Source organism: Aquarana catesbeiana, linkage group LG03, assembly GCF_042186555.1.
Source record: "Aquarana catesbeiana isolate 2022-GZ linkage group LG03, ASM4218655v1, whole genome shotgun sequence".
NCBI classification, from domain to species: domain Eukaryota; kingdom Metazoa; phylum Chordata; class Amphibia; order Anura; family Ranidae; genus Aquarana; species Aquarana catesbeiana.
Genome location: NC_133326.1, coordinates 212271991 through 212282135, shown reverse-complemented (window position 1 = coordinate 212282135; position 10145 = coordinate 212271991). Strand labels below are relative to the sequence as shown.

Below are 10145 nucleotides of genomic sequence, written 5' to 3'. Positions count from 1 at the left end.
GACTATCCCCCTATCAAGAATGCCACTGCCAGACTCATCCACCTTACCAACCGTTCAGTGTCTGTCACCCCTCCTTGCCAATGCCCCAACTAATAAAATTTGTCAAAGTCATCTACAACTCTTCCCACAGCTACATAACCATTCCTATCTCAAAATATCAACCGAACCATCCAATTTGCTCCTCCCAAGACTTTTTGCTCAAAAGCTCTCTTGTCACGTCCTCCTATGCGTATGCCCTGAGCCTTCTTCTAGAAGCCCTGATCCCAACCTCTACAGCTATCTCCAACTCTATCTGCCTTTAATCGAACCCTGAAAACTTTTCTCTTCAGGGAAGTCTATCCCACCTCTAGTTAGCATCTGAATCTTAGGGCCTGTACACACGATATGAAAATCGGAAGTAAAATTTTGTCCAATGAATGATCTGACGATTTTCAGATGGTTAGTATGGTGCTTTCGACAGCCGATTCCGTTTCTTTGTCTGACAAAAGCTGGATGTGTAAACTATAAAATTGTGTCATACGTGAACTCTACGCCCGATTTTCATTTAATTAGTACGGTTTTCGTACGAAAAAAAAAATCACAATAACAAGACTACCCATGCTCAGAAACAAAAGAATACATACAAAATTATACTACACATTGTGTCACTTCTGAAGTTGTATTCTGTTGTACGAGAATTTTCGTATGGTGAGTAACCTTTTCTCTTTCAACATGCTTACTTTCTTGAACAACTCATCCCCACACAGTTAATACCTATCGTATCCTTTCCCTTTTCCTTTAGATTGTAAGCTATTACGAGCAGGGACCCCCTAAGCCTCTTGCCTTGATCTGTCACTCTAAGCTGGCCATAGACGGTGTGTTTTTCTTTCATGCAACCATGGTCAGTGTTGATTGATTCAGGGGAATCCCTCCCGCAGAGCAATTTTATTCTTCTGGCTGTGTATGGGCAGGCTAGTTGTACCCAAGTTGATCAATCGATCAACTCGGGTACAACTAGCCTGCCCATACATGGTTTGAATCTTGGCTGGTCCCTGCTGAATTGGCCAAGATTTGAACCATCTATGTCTGGCTTTAGCACTAAAGATATATTTTAGATCAGAAACCTTCCTGATTTTCTTTTTGTTATGATAAAAAAGTAATGAAAGAGATATAATATGGCACTAAATACTAAAGGCTCACCTTCAGTACTGGGGAGATTGCACTGAATGATGGATGTATATTACTACGTACGTAGTAGGGATATCACTGTTCATTTTGTAGCAATTGTTTTCCCACATATATATGTAACCATATGTAACATGTATGACCACTTTAACCTCATGCACACTAGAAGTTATAAAAAAAGCCAGTAGCGTTAGCTGTTGGATTGAATTTTTCAGCATTTTTGCAGTAGCGTTTTTTTAGCTGTAGTGTCTTTTAGCTTTTTTTACCAAAATTATACTCCCTCAAAAGCTTATGGCTCAAAAACGCTGATAAACGCTGCATTTTTCAGCTTTTTTCAGAGTAAAAGCGTTATTACAGCTGAATAACTCCTCTCAAAACCCACTAGTTCTGGGGTTTTTTCCAGCCAGAAAACACCCCAGCCAAAACTTCTGATAACAGCCTATGTGTGCATGGACACATAGGAGAACATGCTGGGGAGTTTATTGGCTGCAGAACAAAAACATCTGAAGCCAAAAACAGCAGCTGTAAAAATGTCCAGTGTGCATGAGGCCTACTCATGCGGGTTAGAAATTGTGCGAGTTCAGCTTAACTCACGCGATTTCAAACCGGCAATGCAGTTGGACTTTGGGGGTGATTTAACAGACATCTGTGTGGGTTCATGCACAGATGTCTATTCAAATCGCCCCCAAAGTCACCAAAAGTAGTACAGGAACTACTTTTAGGAATCAGTGCGGCGCCTCACTGATTCGGACGGTGCTATTACTGGCAATAGTCGCCGATTTGGCACGCGATTTGACATTTTAAAATCGCGTGCCAAATTGGCCCAATGTGAACGTGAGCTAAATGTTTCTAAATTAGGAAATAGGGGGCATGTGTCACACAAGATGATACTACTATTTTCCAGTTTAAAAAAAAACAAAACAAAAGTAAAAACAATGTTTTTTAATAAATCTTATGTGAGATAAAAGGCTCGAGATAAGGCTGATATTTTACAGAGCTATGAAAAACCTCAGTTCTTAGGGGATGCATTTCCTGTGATGAGTTTGGTGCTATATGCTAAACAAACTTTGAAGTATAATCCAATTTTCTTTAAAAGGCAAAAAAACAGTATTTAGATAGCAAAGAAGTGAGACTAGGAGCAGTTTCTGCTTGATGAACTTGACAATGAAGTGTTAATAGATGGGTGTTTATCAGTCCAGGTAATTACCCAGGTCTTGTCTCCTCTTAATGAGTCCTGGGAGACAGGCATCTCTGTCTGATATCAAGACAGGTGTCTGCACTGCTCCACTCATAGGGAATACAGTCTATGCATATCCAAGACTTTTTATGTTATCTCTTTAATATGAGGCTAATTAATATAGTGCCATGTGTGTAACAGTATAGCCAGCTTGTTTGTGCCAGACTGCTGCAGTAATGTAATGTCTGCAGATCTGCAGGAATAGACACTTCACTTTTTCCATGCTCAGAACTCATAGTTATACATTTTTAAAAACAAATTAATGTCTTACTCCTGGATCCAATGTGTACTGTGCAATATAGTGAAAAACGCAACTGTCACAGCTACTGTAGCTAAAGGAAAGAGCTTTTCAATCTCTGTACTGAAAATATGAGTTATAGAAGACTATATTTATTTATTTTTATTTTATTTCAATTACTTATATAGCGCCGTCAATTTACGCAGCGCTTTACATATACGTTGTAAATTCACATCATATACTAGGGTGCAGTGCATTTTTCAGTATGTTAACCATTAATGATTTAAACTAGCCATGTAGGAATTATTAGGATTTTGATGATAAACCACATGATATCCTACAAGTCTTCCACATGCATATACATAACTTGTCACACCTATATGTGTCTATTACAGGTAGATCAACTGATTTATCTATGGACATTGTCAACTACCAATCCTGAAGAAGCTATGGTATACTGTGAAATATGTTGAGAATAGGGAGCGAGGCTATGTTCCCACTGCTCCGACACGAAAGCTGTACGACTTCCCATCTGACTTTGCCGTGCAACTTCAGGTCTGACTTCTATGCTACTTCAATGAACAGGATCCGACTTTGAGATGATTGCAACTTTTTCTTTGACCAATCAAAACAATTCCTTTGCTTCTGGTATGAAGGAAACCTCACGCCGAATGCCACAAGTCAGATCAGTTAAGATGATGATCAACTTGGAGGCGAGTTATATTCAAATCAATGGGCTGAAATTGTGCCCAAGTCAGACCAAAGTAGTGCAGTCAAAGTCGGACCGACACAAGTCGGACCAGTTAAGACGGTTCTCATAGGAAACCATTCATTTCGACATGTCATGCGACTTGGACCAGTGTGAACCAGCCCTTAGTTTGAATCTAGACCTGCATAGAATATAATTTGATGTTGTATGTCAAGATATTTTTATACGTGTATATATGCTTGATCAACATTTTTCATTTTTTGTTACAATTTTATCATTGGATCATAAAAGATTCTGACTTTAACTATATGTATGTTATGCTGTAACTTTAGTTTACACGCTTTCTCATTGGAAGATGGGTATTGGTAATATACAATATTCTCTGGCATAGTACCTTTGAGGAAGAAAGAAGGTTCGGATCTAGATTCCACTTCCACTTTTCTTTTCTTTCTAAAATTTAACTTTTTTTTTTCATTAAAAATTTTGGGTCAATACTACTCATTGACAACACTTTTCTGAAAACTGCAGGACTTATTTAATGATGCCCACAGATGAACCATGTCTCATCAGAAATAATGTCTACCTGTCCTTTCAATGATCATGTACTATTGGAACAGGCTGTGGCCCTTCATCCCTAGGTAGCCAATAAGTAGTGTGAGGCTTATACCCTCTATTGTGGAGAAAATAGAAAAATCTCTGTGTGACGTAATCAGCATTTCTGAATCTCAAAAAATGGCTATTACAAAGCTTCTTTTAATATGTACATGGCATTTATCTGGCTGTGTATTACCATATCAGTCTCAATTTTCACTAGTAATGTCATCAATATCAAAATCAGTAGTTGAGTAGCCTGCGGATAATAGACAAACAATGATTTTCCGTGAATGATGGGACTTCAAGGCATGGTTGATGATCTCTGTACCTGAGCATTGCTCATTTTTCTCTACAGAAATTGAAAAAGTAATTTTACTAAGCATGCACTGAAGTCAGGGAACAACATTGCATATAAATGTGTATGCCCAGCTGAGCATTACTGCTCATTATTTCAAAGCACATAACCACGATTAGGGGTCCTTCATTTTGAGTGGCACCCCAATGTACCATTACAATAGTGGGAATTGCATGTACCATGCATTGGGGTTGATTTACTAAAACTGAAGAGTGCAAAATCTGGAGCATGGTAGTCAATCAGCTTTCAACTTCAGTTTGTTTAATTAAGCTTTGAAAAAAAAAAAAAAGAGATGATTAGTTTTCTATGCAGATCTGCACCAGGTTTTTTTTTCACTTTCCAGTTTTAGTAAATCAACCCCATTGCTGTGCACTTTATTCACTGCCACCACACTGAAAATGTTTGTAACATGTTGCGCCAAGGCAATGCATAATGTGAATGGGGGCATAATAGCATTTTGCATGAATTATCATACATCCCTGTAGAAGGTGTGCTAAAAACTGTACCAAGTATGCAGCAAGAAGGGATTTTTTTGGCAAATAACTAAAGCATATTTTTGTAAACAAATTATTTTACATATTAGTGTGAAGAAACATTATTTCTGATCAATATTTTCTTGTCTGTTATTAAATTAAGCCCATGATGTTGGTCAGAGAATGGTAAATTATTACTTAGCTGCAGTAGAACTACAAGTTCCGTCATGCGATTTTACCCTGCGTTGTGTTAAACTGGCATTTTAGAACATTAGGACTTGTGGACTTCCTGTAGCAATTTGGGACTTGTAGTCCTTTCAATGAGGAAGTCCTGCAGGTTGCCTACATTTCTTTTTAGGTTTTCAATGATAAAAGATATAACTGTATTTTATATACAGGAAACTTGCCACCCTACCATTCTGTGTCATCTACCCACAAGATCAGAGCATGAAACAAATAATTAGTAAAGTCTGTTAATTATGATAGGCTCCAGACTCAAAATTGTCCAAATGCCAGAGAAAAAGCAGAAGATTTGATCATGTCTAGTAACGTAGGTAAAAGGTTCCTATTAGACAATAAAAATGTACTGAGAGACATAGAGCAATTAGCAATAGCAAAGCATGTTCTGTTGATAAGTCCATCCCTAGGATATGTCAGGTTGGTACAGCACAATGCAGACTGGCTCATGCTCAGGAGTCAGGAGACAGCCAGTCTGTCCAGGTTCCCTCCACTTACCACTTAGCATGTACATAACAATACCCCAATTTGTTCTATTTTAATATCCCAGTCTACATGTTGCAGTAGTTTTCCCACTTTCAAGGTAATGAGATCTATTATGCAAACATCACTTTCAAGAAATGTCTGCCATGCCGGGGTGTCTCCACCTTTTTAGTTATCACAACAATCACCTGAGTGGGCAATGAGTCTAAGTTGCGTCTTGTGTGTTTTGATAAGCTGTGGATAATGAATGGGCTGGAGACTACCTACTTGTATAAAAGGGGCTGACATTGTCAGTACCTGAGCACTTGAGCAAGCATTGACATCTCAGCCAAGATGACTTCTTCTTCCATCGTGCTTCTCTTTGGTACTTTCCTTGCTGGACTTAGCAAAGCATTTGACATGGGATTATCCACAAGATGTGTCTCTATACCTGAAGACTTGAGCATGTGTCATGATGTTGGCTATACAGAAATGAGACTTCCCAACCTGATGGGGTACTCCAGCATGGCAGAGGTTGTGTCCAAGTCTGCTGAATGGCATAAACTGCTGAATACTGGCTGCCACCCATATGCCAGAACCTTCTTGTGTTCTCTCTTCTCCCCTGTCTGCTTGGACACGTAAGTATCTTCTCCTTAGACATGAAATGAAGCTTACTATAGACTAGGTTACAAAATTAGTTCTTTCAGGCATTACATTGGAACAAGTCTATAATATGTTTCAAATTCAGCCTTTTATTTATTTTATTTTTTTTTGGATTATCAGTTTTTGAGTGTTTGCTACTGAGAATTACACCTGCAATTTTAAAGATGGCCATATAAGTATTTTCTGTATAGCAGTGCTTTAAGAAGGGGTTTAAATACATTTCCATCAATTTAATTAAAATCTGTCTTGTTGGGCCCTGTTCATGTAATTTGCTGGCTTTTTAATGCCTTTTTCCATGGAATAAAACTTAAATAGAGTCTGACAAATGCTAATGGCATTTATATTGATGTGCAAATTTGGCTTTGTAAACACACACAGACACAGCCGAGTACTGGTCGCCCAGCAGGACATTAATGTCAAGGGAGGTTCCATTCAGCAGGGAATCAATGGTAACATAAACATGACTCTAGACCAGTGGTTCTCAAATCCTTTCCTCAGGACCCACTAACAGACCAGATTTTAAGTGTTACCTTGGGGACATGCAGACTAGAATACTGTAATTACTAAGCAGCAAATATCACCTGTGATGTATTTCAGTTATCTTGCAAACCTGGCCTGTTAGTGGGTCCTGAGGACAGGAGTTGAGAACCACTCTAGGCAGTACAAGAGTGCAATTACACTGGACTAGACCTGAAATTTACGTGACCTCTCCTCTCCTTTGCAGGTTCATCCCACCTTGTCGCAGCATGTGTGAGTCTGTCAGAGACAGCTGTGCCCCTGTGTTGGCATGCCATGAACAATCCTGGCCTGAAAGCCTTAACTGTGACCGTTTTCCTGCTGGGGATAACATGTGCCTTGACAACCTTGGCAAAGAGTACCAGAACAAATACAAAGGTAACTACTATCGGGATTAATGTGTAAAGTAAATAGCTGTGGAATTCGAACTTGATAACTGCTGATTGTTTGCTAGGAGGGTGATTTACTAGGGTAGTAATTAACCCTTCATAAATATATTTTTATTAAGAACTACCTAATTTAAATGGCATGTTAGTTAGCCTATAATTATACGTATTTAAGATTATTTTTTTTTTTGTGCATAGTATAAGTATTTAATACTATTTGATCTTTTTGTGCATAATATATTATACGTAAATAATGCTATTTTATCTTTTTGTGTCACTATTCCATTTACTATATATCCTGTCTTTCTGTTATATTAAAATTTAGATCTGTTTTCATTGCAGAACTGCCAAAGGCAACATGTCAGGGATGCCCACTGATTGAAGAGACTTATTCATATAAAACTGCCCTGGATGCTTTCTGTGACAATGACTTTGGTAAGTTCCATTTTTTATGTTGGCAGAGAGAGGGAGGCATTCTGTGTTTGTTGCACTGGTTATAATCTATTTAACAAGCACTACAGAGAGCACTTTGACTTTTAGTTTAAATCCATGTTGCCATTTTTTAGTAAGCAGAAGTTGTTGATTTTTTAACTAAAACATGTCTAAACACTTTCAGGTGGAAAAAGGGGGTTTATAATGTCTGCTATTGCTAGCTTCCTTTTAATAATGCTAGGCTCTTGGCTGTCATGCTAGGTTTATGGCTTTAATAGGGGCTACAGTTTCATTACTGCAACCTATAGGAACACAACTTTTGATGTCCCAGTGTGTGGCTCATAACTATAAGAGGAAAATCTGCCTCTTCGTCTCTGCTGCCTATAGGTACAGACCTACCATTGGTGTAAATCTGGCCCTGGTTTTAATTCTTTGACTTACTGGACAGAGTAAACTGAAACTTGTTATCCATTTTAGGTCAGAAACACATTGGGAGTTATTTACGAAAGGAAAATCCACTTTGCACTACAAGTGCAAAGTGCACTTGAAATTGCACTGAAAGTGCACTTGGAAGCGCAGTCGCTGTAGATCTGATGGGGACATGCAAGGACATTAAAAAACAGAATTTTAGCTTGCACATGATTGGATGATAAAATCAGCAGAGCTGCCCCTCATTTCAGATCTACCCTTTAGATTTACAGCGACTGCACTTCCTAGTGCAATTTTAAGTGCACTTTGCACTTGTAGTGCAAAGTGCATTTTCCTTTTCGTAAATAACCCCCAGTGTACTGAATCCAGTGGGGTTGATTTACCAAATGCAGATAGACTGCTCACTTTGCAAGGGAATTTTCATTTAGTTTAATGAATGTGGTCAAAGTGTACTTTACAAAGAATAGCCAATGTACATACGTTTTTTGCTTGCATATGATTGGCTATTTTTTTGTAATGTACATTTTCACCACATTCACTAAATTAAAGGAAAATTCCCTTGAAAAGTGAAAACCTATTTAGCTTTACAAAATCTTTCCCAATGAGTCAGTTATAATTCGTAGATATACATTTTGTTAAGATAAGCAAAGCGTAACTCCTGCTAATGGCCATACATCTGTTGGGTTTTTTTTCGTTCAACCAGTGGGTCCCTGCTTGAACCAGCCAAATTTTGAATCCATATATAGCCAGCTTAACGGCCTAGTGTAATAAGGTGCTCTGCTTTCTAGAGGATGTTCTGACATCTATTATACGGTGACATAATCTAGTGCTGTATCTGCCCATTTGCAACCTGTTCTTACCATATACAGTACCCTGAAATTAGGCCGCCAACAGGAGCAAATCTGCTGGGTCCCCAAATGCTTCATTGCACTGTATTGCATTATTTCACTGTATTGCATTATTTCACTGTAAAATAGAACTTCCGTTTGTTTTTCTTCTCTTGGATCTTCATCAAGATATCAACTTACTGCAAACTTTGTAGCGATCAGCTTTTATTTAGCTTCAATATACTGTCATTTAAAATCGTGATATTGGAACAGAATGAAAACCGTCACAAATACACATTTCTTTGCTGCAGTTGCATGCCTAAAGGCTTCACTAGGTGTTGTAAAACAGTGGGAGGCTGTGATAATACTAATTGGCTGATAGTATTAATAGCTTGTATGTTCAATCATCCCACAGATAGTATTGAGTGAAGTAGATCATTAGGCTTTTAATTGTGGCAGGGCTGAAAAAGCTCTGTAAAAATAAATCACAAGCTGCCCTAGTGTGGGCCCTTCAGTTGAAGTTGATAAAATTCAGTAAAAGCCAATGTATAATTGTTTAAAAATACATCTGATATAATGTATTAACCTTTTATTTTTTTTTATTTATTTATTTTTTTGCAGCTGTGAAAGTAAAGCTAGCAAGAAGAAAGATTAACCAAGGACTTTATGAGTTTATGACAGAGGGTCCAGTAGAATTTATTAAACAGGGACAGCTGTTTCCATATGACACGCGCAACATGATCGAACAGTGGCTGCGCATCAATGACAATTGTGGACACCATATGATCCGTCACTCCAGGTCTATGGTCTATGTCATTGCTGGTAATGTCCAACATGGAAAAGCTGTGGTCAACAGGGTCTTCCATCTGCAGAAGAAAGACATTCAGCTGACTCTGGCCACCAGAAAGTGGAGGCACCATAAATGTTAATAGGACAGTTGGACTTTAATCTGAAAATATTTAAGGCACTATTATCAAAACAGAATGTAAATAGCTACATTATATATACATATATATATTCTATAAAGATTTATTTAGACAGGAGGCAATGTTGTGTGCTTTGCCATAATTATCACATTGTAAAAACTATATCCTGTGTACAGAAGGAAAATATATTATGATAAAAAGGTTTATTACTTTAAAACAATTTGTGTTTGTCTCACTGATTCCAGGTGTATATTTGCAATTCACTAGTGAAAGTGCGTGTTAACAGTTTATCAGCCCCTGTTATAAAAACATATGTAATTATATATTGCAGACCTTTTGACAAAAGGATTGAAGGATAACTAAACCCAAGAACAAAATTGTAATTTATTGCAGCTTGCTGGTTCTTCATTGTGGTGGCTACATTCGTTTTTCTATTTGCAGATTAGGTATATTTTCAGCAAGAACAGAACATTTTAGTCACAGGATTACCAGGTAAA

The 10145-nt window shown here is 37.8% G+C and overlaps 1 protein-coding gene across 1 annotated transcript; it reads left to right on the top strand.

The window, feature by feature from the left end:
- The first annotated feature begins 5795 nt into the window (after nt 1–5795).
- LOC141134504 (secreted frizzled-related protein 1-like) lies at nt 5796–9861 on the top strand. The gene is made up of 4 exons (XM_073624023.1): nt 5796–6107; nt 6857–7026; nt 7377–7469; nt 9344–9861. Exons 1-4 carry the CDS (start codon nt 5824–5826, stop codon nt 9649–9651), a joined length of 855 nt encoding a protein of 284 aa, XP_073480124.1. The 5' UTR covers nt 5796–5823; the 3' UTR covers nt 9652–9861.
- The last annotated feature ends 284 nt before the right edge of the window (nt 9862–10145 follow it).